The 19,368-nt window shown below is 44.4% G+C and overlaps 1 protein-coding gene across 1 annotated transcript; it reads left to right on the forward strand.

The window, feature by feature from the left end:
- The first annotated feature begins 10,893 nt into the window (after positions 1-10,893).
- LOC4352685 (protein JINGUBANG) lies at positions 10,894-12,823 on the forward strand. The gene has a single exon (XM_015763496.3). It carries the CDS (start codon positions 11,001-11,003, stop codon positions 12,396-12,398), a length of 1,398 nt encoding a protein of 465 aa, XP_015618982.1. The 5' UTR covers positions 10,894-11,000; the 3' UTR covers positions 12,399-12,823.
- The last annotated feature ends 6,545 nt before the right edge of the window (positions 12,824-19,368 follow it).

Raw genomic sequence — 19,368 nt, forward strand, 5'->3', positions numbered from 1 at the left:
TAGCGTTCATGCTAGCTTCTAGTTCTTGAATGACCTCAACCTTAAGTTCGGCCTTCAAACGAGCGTCCCTCTCTTCCTTGGAGACTTTCCATTTCCTGTATTGGGAGCTGTACTGCGGGAGTCCATGCTTCCAGGGCACATCGCTACCAATTCCCCTAGTCCGGCCAGGATGTTCTTTCGTTCCGAGCGCCTTTGTGAGGATGTCATCTTCGCGCCTCTTCGGCACGGACTCAACCTCGCTTTGTGAAGCTTGTTCAGCAACCAAGCCCAACTAGAAAAAAAAAAAGTCATTTATACGAACTTCTACTTTATACGAATGGAAATTAGTTAGGTTAAGTAGTGAACTCACTAGTTTCTGATAGACGACGGCATCACTTTTGTTCTCAAATGTGACAGAGCCGTTCGGGTTGACCTTACCCCTAGCCCGCGCCCAGTTGCGATCTCTTTGTTCAGGGATGTCTGAAAACGGGGCAGGGACATTCGCTGCTGCAGTGGCTGCATCTTCTTGGGCCCATATTGCCTCCTTGCCGATGTACCCTGCGGTGCCCAGCCGATGTGGTTGCTCATTCCGCTGTTGCAGTAGGCGATGTGCCTCGCTTGATTCCCTAAACTCTTGGGTGTTCTTGAGAGAGCAGAATTCCTCCCACACCGCTTCGGTTATTTGAGGGTATTCATCGAACGGCGTATGATTGCCGAGCGGGTTGACAAACTCAGTGAAGAGCTTTGACTTCCAATTCTTCCAAGCTTTGCCCATCTTCTAGAATGCCTTCCGCTTGAGCCTATCCTTTGCTTCTGCCAGAAATGTGAACCATTTCTCCATTGCCATCCAAGCTCGCTCTTTCTCGGCTTCTGTGACCTTGCCGATATCTTTATGGAGGATCCCGAAGTTCTCACGTGCCGCCAGCCCGCAGCAGTTAGACCATCTTCCAATGATAGTCCTGGGCGCCGTGGGCCTACCACTAGCGTCAACCTCTCTTATAACTTGCACTGTGGTCGGCCATATATTTTGTGACCGGGGATTTCTACTCGACCTACTTGCACTTGTCCCGCCCGACATCGACGTATGTTGTTCCTGCGGCAATTCTACAGCACAAACAGAAGGCAACATATGCTAAGGGGTGCTAGCTAAAATTTATGTGGTCATGTGGTGAAAATTTATCCTATAAATTACCATGAATTTCAAGTTGTTCGACCACCATTGTCGAGGGATGACCTTCGGCAACTGCCTCCGTGGCTGGGTTTGCTTCTTCCTGGATCCTCGCAGGTGTTGGGGAGGGCAGGTTTGCACCGGGCGTTGTCATGGTCTAATTTTCGTGAAAAAGCTTATAAATTTCAAACCATTATACTAAATAGCATTAGATCCAATGTAATACGGGGTATACTATGAAAGATATGGCCTCAGTTTTGCTCAGAAATTATGCATCAATTACCATCATTTGCATGAAGGGAAAAAAAGAGGAAATCATAACATCAAAATCTGTTCTTATGCATAAAAAAAGAACAAGTGTATATAGTCTCCTCTTATCAATCCAGAAAAAAGAACAAATGCAGAAAATCTGTTCTTATGCATAAAAAAAAGAACAAGTGTAGATACTCTATTCTTATCCATAAAGAACAAGTGTAGAGGTATATAACCACTGAATCAATCATGCAAATTTAAAAAACAGCAGCAGCAAAGGTACAGATAGAATGTTATTGACATAAAACAGCAGCAGCAGGAGTATATATGCCACAGGGGCAGCAACAGCAAGGGGAAATTCACATAAAACAGCAGGGTGAACAAGTAGCCACAGTAAGACCAGTAGCAGGGCAAAGATAGTCCACAGGGGCAGCAACAACAGGGGCAAATTAACTAAAACAACATGTCTAGATAGTCTCCTCTTATCAATCCAGAAAAAAAGAAGAAGTATAGATAAAAAAATAAACAAGTGTAGTTAATCTGTTCTTATTGAGCAATTTATCACTGGCCATTTAACAAGGAACACATTGGGCAGCAGCAGCAGGGGCAAAGATAATCCACAGGGGCAGCAACAACAGGGGCAAATTAACTAAAACAACATGTCTAGATAGTCTCCTCATATCAATCCAGAAAAAAGAACAAGTATAGATAAAAAAAATGAACAAATGTAGATAATCTGTTCTTATTGAGCAATTCATCACTGTCCATTTAATAAGGAACACAGCAGCAGCAGTAGCAATTGTAGATTAAAAAAATGAACAAGTAGCCCACAATAACAGCAGTAGCAGGGGTGTATTAACATAAAACATCACTGACCATTTATCTAGTTAAAATCATGTAAAATTCAACCAATGCAGGAAAGTTAATCCTAAAATCATCTAATACAAAAAGACTAATTCCTCTAATACTGCATATATTTCATCCACAAATAGTCCAAATTCATCATCTCATATATTTCACATCTCAAATATGCATATATTTCATAAAAAAAAAGGAGACAGTACTACTAACTTCATCTAAACAGCAATTCATCCATTCAATTCAAGCAAGTCATCCATCCAAACTGCAATTCATCAATTCATCATCTCCTCAGGAGGAGGGGGGCGTCGCACCTGGTCGGCGGTCGAGGAGAAGAGGTCGGGGAGGCGGCGTCTTGGCGGACGACGTCCGGGTCGTGGATCCCGGCGTCGGGGAGTTCTGGGAGGCGGTGGTCGGCGGTGCAGTTGCCGGCGTCGTGGATCCCGACATCGTCTTGGGAGGTCGGGTACGCAGCGAGGACGACGGCCTTGATGGTCAGCGGTGCAGGCCGGTGTCGTGGATCCCGGCGTCGGGAAGGTCAGGGTCGGGATCGGCGGAGAAGGCGAGCGGCGGTGGAGAGGAGGGCGTAGAGGGCAGCGGATATGGCGGCGGCGAGGGCGGCGGTGGAGAGGTCGAGGCAGCGGTGGAGAGGAGGGCATAGAGGGCGGCGGAGAGGGCGGATATGGCGGTGGTGAGGGCGGCGGTGGAGAGGAGGGCGTAGAGGGCAGCGGAGAGGTCGAGAGAGGCAAGGCGGCGGTCGAGAGAGTGAGTAAGTGAGAGTGGGTGTCGGATCTGGATCGATCTAGAACGTGTCCAACCCTAGGTCAACCCTAGTCAAACTCACCTCTGACGGGCGCCAACTATGGGGCCGTCACAGGTGGCCTCACCTGTGACGGGCGCCAACTGTGGAGACGTCACAGGTGAGGCCACCTGTGATGGGCCCAACACTCTAGGCCGTCACAGGTGAGGTCACCTGTGACGGCCCCACAGTTAGAGCCCGTCATAGGTGAGTTTGCCTACAGCAATTTTATTTTATTTTATTTCACTTAGTTCTTTTATTTTCTTTAACATATTTCCACATACACTCTATATTTTTGTTATACTAAATTATTTTATTTCACTAACAGTAGTAATTGTACTTCATTATTTTACTAATTTTATTATTTTATTTCCAATGGTTATACTAATTTAATTATTTTATTTCACTTCTAGTGGGTGCTTCACTTAATTATTTTATTTGACTATTTCATCAGCAATATACTATTGATCATTGCGAACATATTAGTGTCATACAGATAACAGACATGTAGACATAAACTATGTACATAAATTACAAAAATAATCCTTACTCATGGTCGACGCGTGCATATTGAACGTCATCTTCTTCTTCCTCCTCTTCTAGAGATATTTCTTGACCTATGCCATGGACGTGCTGGTTGTAATCATCCTCGTCTGCAATATTGTCCAATCCAACAATTCTCCTTTTCCCTTCACGAACAACATGTAGTTTCTTGTTACACGGGTCAACTATGTAGAACACTTGAACAACTTGTTTGGCGAGAACGAACGGTTCATCCTTGTACGCGTTGTTAGCCAAGTTGACAGTGGTGAAACCTTCATTGTCAACTTTTACATTGAGAAGATCGACCCATCGACAACGAAACAACGGGACTTTGAACTTCAAGTAATCTAGCTCCAATATTTGCTCAACTCTACCATAGTATTGATCACGACGACCACCGTCACTAGCAGCCTCGATGCGTAACCCACTGTTCTACACTGTGCATTTGCTGTCTTGCTTTACCGTGTGAAAGGTGTATCCATTTATGTCATATCCTTACCAGGTGGTGGCACTCCATTCAGGACCCTGTGACAACCACTGAAGTGTTTCACTAGACAAGTTCTGCAACCTGGCAATTCGGTTCTTCAGCCACTCGTTGAAAGAAGACATGTGCTTATTTCTGACCCAACTCTCTGACCGGCCTGGGTTCTCCTGTCGGAGAACTGCAAGGTGTTCATCAACGTACGGCACCACCTCAGTCATATGTTGCAGTACCGTGAAATGAGCTTTATCGTACACCTTCCGATCCAACCTAACAGTCTTTCTTCCAACAGTACCAACACCATCAAGCCTCCCTTCGTGATGAGATCGTGGTAATCCAATTGAAGATGTTTCTGACATGTAATCCACACAAAAATCGATGACCTCTTCGGTGGTGTAACTCTCGATGATACTCCCCTCGGGGTGTGAACGGTTCCGTACATAACCCTTAAGGATCCCTAGGTACCTTTCGCAAGGATACATCTGCGTCATGAATGCTGGACCACAGCACTTTGTTTGCCTCACAAGGTGCACGGGAAGATGTTCCATTATGTCAAAGAAAGTTGGAGGAAAGTACATCTCAAGATGACATAGGGTTCTCACAAGTTTTGCCTGTAGTTCATCTAGTTCCTTGGGATCAATGATCTTCTGGCCGATTGCATGGAAGAAGGAACACAACCGCTGGATCGTGTGTCACACCTTAGGAGGCAAAATATTCCTTATTGCAACGGGCAACAGCTGTGTGATAAGAACGTGGCAATCATGCGACTTCATTCCTACCAACTTAAGATATTGCAGTGAAACGAGCCTACTGATTCTTGATGAGTAACCAGATGGAACATTTATACCACTCAAACATGTTAGCAAATCAATCTTCTCTTCTTTCGAGAGAGTGTAGCAGGCTGGAGGAAGGTAAACCCTGCCGGATTCCGTGGTTATGGGATGTAGTTCCGAGCGAACACCCATTTCTTCCAGATCTCGTCGGGCGTTGAGACCATCCTTTGTAGTACCTGGGTTAAGTAGTAATCCCATTAAACTCTCGCATACATTCTTCTCGACATGCATCAAATCTATGTAGTGGTGAACTTCAAGATCCTTCCAGTATGGTAGTCTCCAAAATATTGACTTCTTTTTCCACATGCTCCTCTCTTTTGTCTTTTGTTTTTCCACATGCTCCTCTATTTTTTCCTTCGACGTGCTCTTCTCTTTTGTCTTTCCAATTTTCCTCTTTTTTCCAAACTCGTTGGTTATTCCCATCACTAAGTTGTGCATCTCTGTCCCTGTTAGCTCTGCCGGGGGTCCGACTGTATCGCTTTGTCCATTGAAATTCTTTTTCATATTCCTATATGGGTGATACCTTGGGAGAAATCTCCTGTGACCCATGTAGACCGTCTTGTGTGAATGCTTCAACCATTTGCTTCTTGTTTCCTCCATACACTCCAAACACGCCCATTTCCCTTTCACAGTTTGGCCAGAAAGGTTGCCAAGGGCCGGATAATCGTTGATGGTACAAAACAGCATCGCATGGAGGTTGAAATACTCTTGTGCATATGCGTCCCATGTCCGTGTGCCCTCATTCCATAGCCTTTCGAAGTCATCGATTATCGGTTCAAGGAACACATTGATATCGTTGCCAGGTTGTCTTGGTCCTTGAATGAGCATGGCAAGCATAATATACTTTCTTTTGAAGCACAACTAGGGAGGAAGGTTATAGTTAACAAGCAGAACTGGCCATGTACTGTGACGACTGCTCAAATCACCAAATGGATTAATGCCATCCGTACACATTGCGAAACGCATGTTTCTTGGGTCATTTGAGAATTCCTGGTAAATCCTATCGATTGTCCTCCACTGTACTGAATCTGCTGGGTGCCTCAGCATACTATCGACTTTCCGTTCTTCGGCATGCCAGCGCACTAGCTTAGCTTGTTCCTTATTCGCAAACATTCTCTTCATGCGCTCTGCAATTGGGAGATACCACACCACCTTTGCTGGGCCTCCCCTCTTAGACTTACTTCCTTCACTTTCACTCTTTGCTCGTTTGTATCTTGATGCCTCACAGACAGGGCAGACATCCAAGTCAGCGTATTCCTTGTAATACAAAATGCAGTCGTTCGGACATGCATGAATTCTTCTGACCTCCAGGCCCAACGGACATAATACTTGCTTCGCTTCATATGTCGTCTGCGGTAAATTGTTCCCCTCTGGCAACAGGTCCTTTAACAGCTCAAGAAGTTCTGTAAAACTCTTGTCCGACCAACCATTACTAGCCTTAAGCTTCATGAGTTCCAACACGCATGACAACTTGTTGTGCTTCGACTTGCATCCATCATACAAGGGCATCTGACAATCTTCCACCAACTTACTAAACTTCTCAAAATCTCTGTCGTTGTCCTCTACGTCTTCAATGTCATGCAACATTGTAGATAGACATTGAGTGTCCAAATCTATGGTCTCTCCACCTAAAGGAGAAGGTACGAACATGCCTTCTCGAGCTGCGGCGGTGTTCTCTACATCCTGATCTAACACTTCTTCAGCTGCGACATCAGGCGCCTCTTGCTCTCCATGCTTGGTCCAGCAGGTATATTTCTTCATGAATCCATTCATTATCAAATGAGCATGCACTTCATCGCTATCTTCAATCATCTGTTCATTCTTACAGTCCCTACATGGACACAACATGTGCATGCTCATCCTACTTTTTCTGTCATTATCCGCAAATGTGACAAATTCAATGACCTCCTCTCTATACTCGGTAGACGAACGATGCGCATAGTACATCCATCTACGATCCATCTGAAATCAACAACATACGAAGAAAAATATATGATGATCGATATATTGAGAAGGAATGGAGAATAATGTGTTTTTTACCTTGAATTTTAGCAAAAAATCGCCCTCCTTGCCCTCCCAACCGATTTGTGAACAGTGAACTGGTCAGGATGGAAAGCAGTTGGCGGTTTGGGGGGTATTTATAGACCCAACACACCTCAAACGGGTTAGACTAAAAAAGCCCGTCAAAGGTGTTGGTCATACCTTTGACGTGCTTCAATTGAGTTGCCCGTCAAAGGTATTGACCTACCTGTGACGGGCCGTAAAAAAAATCCGTCACATGTGGCGGACCACCACCTGTGACGGCTCATAATGCCACGGCCCGTCACAGGTGAGGGGATACCAGTGATGGGTTGGGAGGAAAACCCGTCACTTCCTCACCTGTGACGGCTTTTCCTTCCGGCCCATCACAGGTGAGGGGATACCTGTGACGGGCCACGGCCGGATGGCCCACCGATGACAGCAAACCTAGCGACCCGTTAAAAGTGACGGTCATCTGTGACCAATTCATAGGCCCGTCACTGGTATGCCGTCACAGATGTAGGGTTCTGACGTAGTGTATTCATTAACATTAATATGAATGTGGGATGTTTAGATTCATTAACATTAATATGAATGTGGAAAATGTTAGAATGACTTACATTGTAAAACGGAGGAAGTAGTATAGAAGTAGTATAGACTTACATTGGCCCGTATGAGTTCTCACTTTTCATATGATTAAAGTACATGGAGGTAAAACGAGAAAACCATAAACATATAACTAATTAATTAGTTTTAATTATTATTAGCTTGAAAATAAATTTAACTGATATTTTAAAGCGACTTCTATATAGAAAGTTTTTAAACGAAATGCTAAATGAGTTTTTAAACGAAATGCATCATTTAGCAGTTTGAAAAGATATAATGTAATTGAGATAAAATATTACCTTATTCAAACAACAATAAGACTACATATAAAAGAGTATATGGTCTGTTCAAAGAAAATTATATGAGATGCAGAATGAGCCGGTCCAAAGTGGTTCGGACAAAAAATCGAGCACGCAGATAGACATGCACACGATTTGACGGCAAAAAGATAAATCAACGGTCTAAGAAAACTAATCCTGAAAGAAGAAATTTTTTTAAAAAAAAGTGAAGAAAACAACAAATCGATGCTGGTTGGTGCGTGCGGGCCCCGCAGCTACAGCCGCACGAGCTAGTGCCGTTCATTGGTGGGGCTATAGCCCCGCGCCGTTGCACATGGGGAGAGGACAGGTGGCACACTGGTACTCAGTCTTGGGAGTTTCTGCCTTTTTTAGTGCAGTAATATTTTTCATGAAAATATATACATCCTCCGTCCCAAAATATTGCAGATTTTTTGTCATATGAGAACAGGTACAATAAACCCTGCAAGCCAACGATAGCATATACACCCTGGTAAAAAGAGTGAGCTGGACAAAAAAAAAACAGAGGAGAGACAGCGTGAGCCGGCGACTATTTAGTCGCGCCGACTGCACACGCACTCCAAGAAATGCAAAGCAGCAGCGATTGGCCTCCGGAATGGCTAGACACTATGCATGTTGGAAAGATGGTGGGTCCCATAAAAAAATATTTGTGTTATAGTATTTCCTATTGTACAGACATTAGCTACAACGTTACTCTAGATGACATGGCTATTTTTTGAAGCCAATAGTGAGTTGCATTATTGACCTTGCTCTGATGGATTTTAGGATGGAGGTAGTATTATTTTTTACCCTTTTATTTTTTAAAAAAATGTAAAAATTAAATTCTATCAAACCATATTTTCAAATCCGAATCTTTCATCACGACATCCTAAGCTGTGTGGCCTAAAAGTTCGTAAGTTTTGAGAAGGTTTATTTTTAAAGTTAAAAGCGATCTAAAAGGTTAACAAAATCAATATTTAACTCCTAATCAACACTCTAGATTCTCACTTATAATGATAGCTCGTAGCTGTAAAAATTAAAAAATGAACCACAAAAACACTAAAAAACCCAACATTTTCATATTCTCACCAACTCGCTACTTTCAATTAGCCATATATAGTCACACGACCCTTCGTTTCAAAATATAAAAGACTTTCTATGGATGAGAGACATCCAAATTAAATATGTACTGTAGAAATCACATATGAGCCTGTTCGGCTGCCATTTTTCACAGCTGCACGCAGCTAGCTGCAGTCGCACTACGCAAGAGTTGTAGCCGCAGCGCTGCCGCCGAAATGGCAGCCAAATAGGCCCTATTTGAAAACTCTTATATTTTAAGATAGCTTTACTACTGGTTGGGACAGATGAAGCAGTGTGTATGATGCGGGAGATCGAGAAACGTCTAGGGGTTTTTCGGCTAGCTTCACAAAGCAGTGGTTAGAGTTTTTGGTTTGAAGTCTCATATTTTCTAATTATTTGATATTAGATCATTTCTTAATATTTACGTTTTTTTAATAGATCGAGAGATCCTTCCATAGGCTATAGCCCCACTCCCATAGCTATAATAGGCACGCAACTCACCTGTGTCACATGTTTCCCGTTTCGTTTCCAGGCTTTGGGTTCACCCGGCACACGTCGCCCACCAGTATACTGTACGTGACAGACGAGAGACCACCACACACTCACTCTCTCTCTGCGTCGCAGGCCTGACACGTCGCACATTTGCACACGTACACACACGTGTACTACACACAATTGCTGACGCACACACGCTTGCAATTAACACACCTTATTAATGGAATCTTCGTCCATATAACCGCGGTTAAGACCGAGTTTAGCTCCAAAACTCTTTTTTCAAACTTTTAATTTTTCATCACATCAAAAACTTTTCTACACACATAAACTTTTAACTTTTCTATCATATTGTTTCAATTTGAACCAAACTTTTAATTTTAGCGTGAACTAAATACACCCTAATTTAATTTGTGCGTTCACTTATTATTAATCTGCACATTGATGGTATGATCCAGAAGGTAATTTAATTGGTGGTCAAGCTCTCGTGTGAGTTAAGGCAAGTGCGTGTTTAATTAGGGTAAGTGTTTGACCCGGCCATTGCCGGCGGGATTAGGCTAAGCTGCGGTCAGGGTCAAACCCTGCCAGGTGTGAGCTGCGTTGCTGCCGTCGCCGATTCCGATGCGGTTACGTGCTCTACCTGCTGGACTGCTCTAGCTGCCTCTGTTGTAGGAGCAGTGGCTTGCTTGGCACGGCTCCAGCTCCATCCATTTTGAAGCTGGAGCTCAGCCAAACAATTTTACCTCCATTAAAATTAGGAGTGGAGCTGGGTGGAGCTCTCTCACAAAATAAACTAAAGTTGTGGAGCTGGGTTTAGGCAGCTCCATAACTCCACTCCATACCCAACTCCTGAAGTAAAATTTAGGAGTTGGAACTGTACCAAACAGGCCCTTAATCTTCTCTTCTTAAGACAAAATTCTTACTATTCCCTGCACAAAACGAAATACAGTGTAGCTAGTTGGTTAAATTGTGACAAATCTAACTTTACATGATTGCTTATCTTTACAATTAATTATTCTAAATTAATAGATGATGCACGAGACCATCAACACTGAGTTATCTATGATGACTTCATTAATATCAAAATATGCTCGTATAATCTCTCTAAGATGTTTATAGAGGTAACTTAAAAAATAAAATTATACTGTAATTTTGTCTTTTTTTAAGAAATACACTATATTTTTCTAGACGTATGAGATACTCCTACACAAAGGACAACAAAAATGGTAGGGTACCCCTCCCACTCTCTGACCAGGTTGAGTTGAGTGCACTGCAGGAGCATGATACCGTGGGCCCCACCACTTCACCCAACTCACCATTCCAAGAAATCATTCATTGTACTGCTCCTACCTCCATACGCCGCCACGTGTCCCACCATCGAATCCTCCGTCTTTTCCCCGAAAAAAAGCCACGAGCCTCCCCAACCGTCCACCTGTCACAACCGCCTCCTCTATATATACCCCTCCTCCTCTCCTCCACCCACCTCTCAGTTTATTTTCAAAGCTTCGACGAATTCTTCTTGCCTAGTCTGCCTCTCCCTCTCGTTTTCTTCTTCTTCTTCTTCTACTTCTACGAGGTGATCGATCAATTGCGCATGGGGAATCACAAGAAGTTGCTGCAGTTTCTGAGGCCCGCGGACACGGCCGTGGCGGCGGCGAGGTTGTCGGACGATGACGACGATGGTGGGGCGCCGTCGTCGGTGCCGCCGTCGCCGATGAGTACCTGGAGCGGGCGGACGTCGGCGGCGGCGTCGCCCTCGCCGTATGTCATGTCGCCGTGGGTGAATCTTCCTGGGTTTGGTGTTGGTGGTGGTGATGAGATGGTCGCCGGCGGCGGCGGGACGGGGTTGCTCGGGTCGCTGGTGAAGGAGGACGGGCATGTCTACTCGCTAGCCGCGGCGGGGGAGTTGCTGTACACCGGGACGGACTCCAAGAACGTGCGGGTGTGGAGGCATCGCCGCGAGTTCGCCGGGTTCCGGTCCGGGAGCGGGCTCGTCAAGGCGATCGTCGTCGCCGGCGACGGGAGGATCTACACGGGGCACCAGGACGGGAAGGTGCGGGTGTGGCGCGCGTCGGCGGATGACCCCGCCGTGCACCGCCGCGTCGGCTCGCTGCCGGGGCTCGGGGACGTGCTGCGGAGCGCGGTCCGGCCGTCGCGCTACGTCGAGACGCGGCGCCGGCACAGCGCCCTGTGGCTGCGCCACTTCGACGCCGTGTCGTGCCTCAGCCTCGACGCCGCGGCGGGGCTGCTCTACTCCGGGTCGTGGGACAAGACGTTCAAGGTGTGGCGCGTGTCGGACTCGCGGTGCCTCGAGTCGGTGCGGGCGCACGACGACGCCGTCAACACGGTGGCCGCCGCCGGGTTCGACGCGCTGGTGTTCACCGGCTCGGCGGACGGGGCGGTCAAGGTGTGGCGGCGGGAGCCCGGGAAGGGCGGCGCCACGAGGCACGCCATGGAGCGGGTGCTGCGGAAGGGCGAGAGCGCGGTCACCGCCATCGCCGTGGCCGCGGAGGCGCGCGTCGTGTACGTCGGCTCCTCGGACGGCGCCGTCACGCACTGGCAGTGGCGGCGCGGCGGCGCCGGTGTCGCCGGGCCACCGAGGAACGGCGGGGCGCTGCGCGGGCACAGGATGGCCGTGCTCTGCCTCGCCGTCGCCGGGCGTGTCGTCGTCAGCGGCTCCGCCGACCGGACGATCTCCGTGTGGCGGCGCGAGGAGGGCGCCGACCACGCCCGCCTCGCCGTGCTCGCCGGCCACACGGGCCCCGTCAAGTGCGTCGCCATGGACGAGGAGGACGACACCGCCGGCGACAAGCGGTGGGTGGTCTACAGCGGCAGCCTGGACGGCTCCGTCAAGGTGTGGCGCGTCTCGAGCACCCCCGACGCGGCGGCGGCGCGGACGCCGGCGCACGGGTGGAAGGCGACGCCGTCGCCGCTGGGCGCGTGGACGCCGTACGCCGCGACGCCGGCGCGGAAGCGCATGGCCGCGGCGTGAGCGGAGAATGCGCGGAGCACACACGTGGCCCAATGAGAGAGCAGCAGCAGCAGTAGGGCAACATGTACATGAGTAGTACGTAGAGTGTAGAGCTATACACCGTATGTTTATACGGTGCGGCGTATTTTTCGATTTGTTTTAATTTGGAAAGGCCGCAAAAATGGACGGCCCGATGTGGACTTGTCGTTTGTGTGCTGGTGATTTGGTCGGTGATCTCAGCGGCCTGTGGGCCCAGAGGATGGTGAGAGATTTGGACATTTCCAACTAAGCAGGGAAAGGTTTTTTTAGTTGAGAAGAAAGATGGGGATGTTTTTCAATTTTTCTTTTGTGTTCTTTCTTTGGTTTGGCGATTTGTTTTGCAAGAAAAGTTGTATAAAAGATTTTTCTTGTGAGAGAAGGAAAGAAGATGTTGGCTGCTTTTCTTATCTAGGAGTACAAATTATAGCATCCATGACTATTTAAATTGTATTTCACCACATTTTACACAAGTCCTGTTTGTTTACTTTTGTTTGCAACTGGCGTTGTGGCTGCTACCACTTACACCAGCTTAATTTAGCCTTCAATGGGTGCAGCCACCAGTGCAGTTGAGCACCCTAATAGAAATGGAATTAAGTTAATTAGAGCTCTTTATTACCAGGACGAGTATAAAAACTTGTATCCAGATAAATATATGTTGAATTTGTTTGAGTAGATAATATAAAAGTAGCTATGTTGTCCATCTCATGAATACAGCAAAGAAAAACCTTCAATACAGTAAATAACTTTAACAACTCTGAAATGCTTAGAACAGTAATGCCATACAACAGAAGATCAAACTAGTTGCGTTATTTAGCCTAAGATCAAAGTCACCTCTCTTTTTTTTTTCTAGTGCAAGCTTCCCAAACTAGTAAACGATTTGTTTTTTGTAAAAAAAAGGAAATTTGCTTTTAAAAATCATATTAACTCATTTTTCAAGTTTTTATAGGTAATACTTAATTAATTATGTATTAATTCATTATTCCGTTTTACGTGTGGAGAGGAGGGGGTTCTCAACCCTTAAAAAAACACGGCCTAAGTCCAACACATCAGCACCCAAGATAGTCAATCTCAAGCCGCTAATTAGTGAGTACTAGTTATGTGACTTGCGTGCTACCATTATCTTTTTTTTAACGAATCGAGCGTCAATATTATTGAATAGAGTCGGTATACATAAGGAAAAAAAAAGGAAGAGTGTAAAAAAGGGCCGAAGGCCACTACTAGATAAAAATGAGCCACATTCAAATTCAAGGTAACAATCAATTAATTATCAATTGCCAATCCTTTATCTGCATCATCCATATATACAGCAATGTTAAATACTTAAATTACGAGTATATATATCAGTGACAAGCTGCTACTACGTAGCCGTAGATGGATGTACTTAGCATTGCATTTGATGCTAGCTGCTGCGTGCTACCTTCTCTTTCTCCGTCGAGGGAACACGATTCAAATCCCGTATATATGTACTGTACTTAAGTACGCACGCGAAGCAATGTTGGCAGCCGGCCGGCCGGAGGCGGCTAGGTAGCGTGCACCGGCCAAGTGGCCGATCCGTTCAGCCAATTGAAAATTAATTCCCATGCAACTTCCAAGTCTTTCTTTCCTTAGAAAAAGTCCAAATACCGGAACTAAAACTTTGAATATAATCTTTGTGGTACTTAACCTTTTGAAACCGGATTTATGCTTCATCCATAGACTTGACAATATTGTTTGTACATAATACTTTCTACGGTAATACTATATTTGTCCCAAAATATAAAGAATTTTGGATGTATGAGAGATATACTGGTACCACGAATTTGAATAGCTAATGTTGTCTAATTTGCATGTACATAGGGTGATGTTGGTTGCATTGCATATGCAACAAAACATCCCATTAACTCTCTTTTACCCAGTGGCGGATTCAGAAAATTTCTTAAGCCTTGGTAAGCGTAATAATGGATAACAAAAACACACAAATCCGTATAACTTTGTAGACCATTTATCGTTGGGGTAAACAAATTAACATTACATAGTTATTATTTTTAAGGAAAAAACTAATGCAGAATACAAACAAATGATATTAACCTTAATTATTTTACAAATTTGCCTTGTTAATCTTTTCTTCATTAGAATTAACAGAGAGTATATGTACGTAGTAGTGCATGAGGCGGAGCCCTGATGGTCGAGCTAGGGCTCCGCCACTGCTTTTATCTGTTCTCTCACTTCCCAACAATCAAGGGCGAAATCCCATTGTTTCACGTATAATGAATGATAAATGCTTATTAGCAAAAAAAACTATTTATGAATAAATTTTTTATATATGTGTTCTCAGCTATTTAAAATTTAATTAATGCTGAAAAGTAAACTATGATTGAAAACATCAACTCTATTTCTTACCAAACTTGAGTACAGGGAAGAAAGAATTAAAAAGAAACCGACAATGGGTACGGATCCTACCAAAAATGCTTATGCCTGTGTTTATTTTTTTTACTAACTCTTTTACTTGTACACATCACACATGTGACATGCCACTACCTTCTCACATTATGTGTAAGTTCTTTATTGCCTAAATGAAACGAAAAAAATAATAGCCATTGCCCCTAGTTAATATTATTTTTAAAAAAGGACACGACCAATACATAATAAAAATGTTAGTCCTACGTATAGGGACAGATCCAACTTAAAAGGACTCATCTTCTTTTTCTTTCACTTCCAACCCTGTACTTTTCTTTTCCCTCTTCTTTCTCATCCCCTCTCTGTCCTTCTATGTATATAGAGATCCCCCGCCCAACCACAACAAACACGTTCTATATCCACCATAGCAATAGGCACCTCAATTATCAAATTGCTTGGCACATCATTTTTCATACGTCATTTTCTCTCCAGAAGATTCATGCGAATTTCACAAATATATATAATACTCCTCTTCCTCTGCTCCTCTCCTCTTGTCCAAAACTTATACGGACGTTCCCTAAAAGAAAAAAAAACTTGATACGGACGTCATGACATTTAATACGTGCGCAAAAAAGTCGTAATTTGTCGCTTGTTGCATCTGGTGTCTGACGTTGACCAATCGAGGCGAGATTACACGAGAGAGATTGCAAAGTTGAGTTTGACCACAGCACAGATTGACTAATTTCGTTCATTGATAGATCGATCTCGAATTCTTGATCTGCGTCTAGTCAAACGTGAGATATAACCAAAATTCGTAATGCAAAACTGGAGTTTGAATTCACACTAGTTGTTCGATTTAACCAAAATTTGTCACGTGAGATATACAACTCGATATAGGCTGAAGAGATGCCTTTAACCTCTTCCTCCATCCCGCGAATTCACACTTGATTTATTAGTTTCCTGGTCGTACTTTATATTTCTCGAGGTTATCCGGTCTTTCCTCTAGAGAGAGGGAATGAGAGTTTAGAAAATCATACTAGTACAAGTTAAAAGTTGATTTTTCTTTACTGGAGCAGTCAAGTTCAACTTCAAAATTTCGATGGTATTGTGCTCCATCTCTTGCAGAATAGTAGAGTCCTCCGTATTTGTGGTGGGCTTGAAAATGAGTAAATATTTGCCCAGTCTCAGATGTTGGACCTGCCCATACACTCTTCCGGCCAGTTCAGGCATCACCCTAAGATGGGCCGAGTCTCTGGTCGGCCCGGCCCATGTAATAAGTTTTTTTTTGACCAGGAAACAGTGGGGGAGTCCCCCACGGTAATTTCATTAATAAAAAGAAAAACTGTACAAATTAATTACAAGTTATCAATCCATGATTGAAGAAAAGGTCTAAAAGATACTCTAAGCCTAGTTAAATGTAGACTTAGTTCCTCCTTGAGACTTGATTTCCACCTTGGGAGGGAGGGAGAAATACCGCTAAAGATCAGATCATTCCTCTGCTTCCACAGAAGCCAAGCAGCCACCAGAAAAATTTCCATAAAACAGTTTGGAGAGATATTTCTCTGTCTCTGGATCATGGGATGAAAATCAAGAGATGTGTCCCAAAAGAAACCAATTGAAGACCAGCAGGAATCAGCAAAAGGACATTCAAAGAATAAATGGTTTCTTGTCTCTCTTTCCCCTGAAGAGCACATGGCACAAGAAGAAGGCACATTTGGAGGCTTACAATGTTTTCTCTCGAGCAAATCTCTTGTGTTTGTTCTATCCAGAAACATTAGCCAAGCAAAAACTTTGATCTTCATAAAAGCTTTACATTTCCAAATCCAAGGCAAAGATGTTGGCGGCTGGATTGACAAGAAACAAAGCTTGTAGAATTTCTGAGAAGAGTAAGAATCATTTCCCCACATGTATCTCCATGTATCAGATAGAGAGGAGATTGTAATCTGAGATATGTCCTGCAAGTAGATCTTGTACTCATCATAAGCTTGAACTGAGAGGGGCAGAAAAAACTGATCATCAACAGGCCTTGCAAAATGCTGTGCCACAGAATCATATTTGTGTTTTGCAAAGGAAAACAAAATGGGGAAAGCTTGTGCCATAACTCTTCCATTGAAAAGATCATTCCAAAAGCTTACTGATGCCCCATTATTGATGATCGGGTGGGCAATTCCTCTAAAAAGAGTTTCTAGTTGAATTATATCTTTCCACCAGAAAGAGCCACACAAATTAGCATGCTGCGGTAGGTTATTCGGATAATGAGAAGACCAAATCAGATTGACCCAAGGAATATGCAACACCAAATTTGATTTTCTTCCTTCAAATAAAAAACCATATACTTCCTCCGTTTCACAATGTAAGTCATTCTAGCATTTCTCACATTCATATTGATGTTAATGAATCTAGATAGGTATATATGTCTAAATTCATTAACATCAATATGAATTTAGAAAATGCTAGAATGACTTACATTATGAAACGGAGGGAGTACAACACATCCCCAACTTACAAAACCAGTGCAAATGAGATTCCTTGGCAGTATTAACCCCGATTTTAGCTGATGTAGCGCCTACGTGGCTTGTTTGACTAGGTTTTCGTCCCACGTGGTAATGACATGGCGTTTACGTGAAAGTTTAATTCTGACAGGCTTCTCCTGGCCTGCTTGGATGCTTGGGCCGGCTTACTCAGTGGCTGGTCTGTCTCGGCCTGGCTGGAATAGCCCACTAGAATCTAAACTTTGAAAATAGTTCTATTGATTTTGAGAATATTTTCCCATGAGAGGGATATTCATATTCTCATGTAAGAAAAATATTACGTCCACTCACTCCATCCCAAAATAAATTAATCTAATATTGGATGGAATATTATCTTTGTCGTTTCGATGTATTCGGGAATATCTCATCTAAACTTAGGTTGGTTTATTTTGAGATGTAGAGAGTAGTTAGTATTAGAATTTGATTTGAAGTGGGTTTGTATTTGGATCACTTTTAGCACAGCTGGCAACCAATAGGAAGGCAAATAAGAATCAGCGTGATGGATTTTTTTAAAAAAAATAATTTCGATGGTTCATATTTTTAGTTTTTTATTTTATATTCGAAATTTTCAGAATGTTGCAATGCACGAGCCATTGTCAATCTTGAGTTTTACAATTTTTTGGGTCTACTGCACTATACACTTGAGGCCGGAAGTTCACGGGTGATTAATTGATGAGCTATATAGTTAATTACTTTTATATATATATGCACACACACACGAATGAAGCATGAGTAAAGCTTTTATATCTACTATTATTTGTGGCTAAGAAACCTACATAAAAAAATGAAAATTAAAGTAAACTTTAGACTGCACATGATAAACCAACGAGCTGCCGACAAGCCAACCAAGAAAAGGATATCTGGAAAAAAAAAACCAAACAACTCTATGGCTGAGTTCAGCAAGCAGAGGTTGAGAACACTTACCTTTTAGCACGCAAAATCCATTATTGATCATCACCTAAACAAAGGGCGCAGAGACCCATGATGACAAAACATTTATTGTTCTGAAATTAATTCTCATTGATCCAAGTGCTTCGTCGTTTCGTGTCCCACGGATTGTCTCACGCGATACATCAATAGAAATTAATCTTGACTTATTGCATGCATATGCGTACAACACATTCAATAATAACCATTTAATTTTTTTAACAAATAAACAAAAAGAATTTTAGTAAGTGATGATCAAGTTAGGATTGAGGTAGTAGTTATGTATAAAGAATAAGAATAGCAGTCGCATAATAAATTATACTTAAATCAGGTATAAAATGTGACGTCATGATTTTACCAAAACTGTATCCTGTGTTTCACTGTACCACAGCCTGATCCCGATGGCAAATATATTATCGTACGACTGCCGTTGGATTCCGATCGTACGATGGGCGCAAGGCCACACGGGAGAACCGAGTCCGACTCCGACGAGGCGTAGAAATTCAAGTCGAAGAAATCTCATCACATCTCACAAAAAAAAAAGGGAAAAAAAAGAGAAGAAATCTCATCGGAGAGAGCGAGCGCGCATGGAGGGTTCGAGGATCATGCCGACGTCGAGCCGGTTCGACCAGGAGGCGTTCGCCGAGGAGCTGAATCGCATCATCGGTGGGCTGGCCGCCGCCGGCGACGACGATCCCCGGGCGGCGGAGCGGCGGTACGCCCGCCTGAGCGAGGCGGACCGGGAGGAGCTCCGGTGCGTGCGCCGCGCCTTCGCCAACCTCGACCGTGCGTGCAGGAGCACCAGGGTGCCGCCGGCGGGGAGGCCCGCGCGCCGCATCAGGTTCCGCTTGGTGGGGGGAAGGCTCGTGCGGGAGGAGGGCGACGAGGAGGAGGAGGTGAAGGGGAAGGGGAAGGGGAAGCACGAGGGGGTCCCCACGGCGAACGGCGGCGTGGGGGAATCGCCGTCGTCCTCGGTCGCCGCCGCCGCCGGGTCGGAGGAGGAGGTGGAGGAGGATGAGCTGTGCTCGGCGTTTCGTTCTGCTTGCGGCGCTTCTAGTTGAGCAATCCTCTTCAATCTCTGGGATCAGTAGGACACTGCTCTACTTTAGGGTTTATCA

This window comes from Oryza sativa, chromosome 12 (genome assembly GCF_034140825.1).
Source record: "Oryza sativa Japonica Group chromosome 12, ASM3414082v1".
NCBI classification, from domain to species: Eukaryota; Viridiplantae; Streptophyta; class Magnoliopsida; order Poales; family Poaceae; genus Oryza; species Oryza sativa.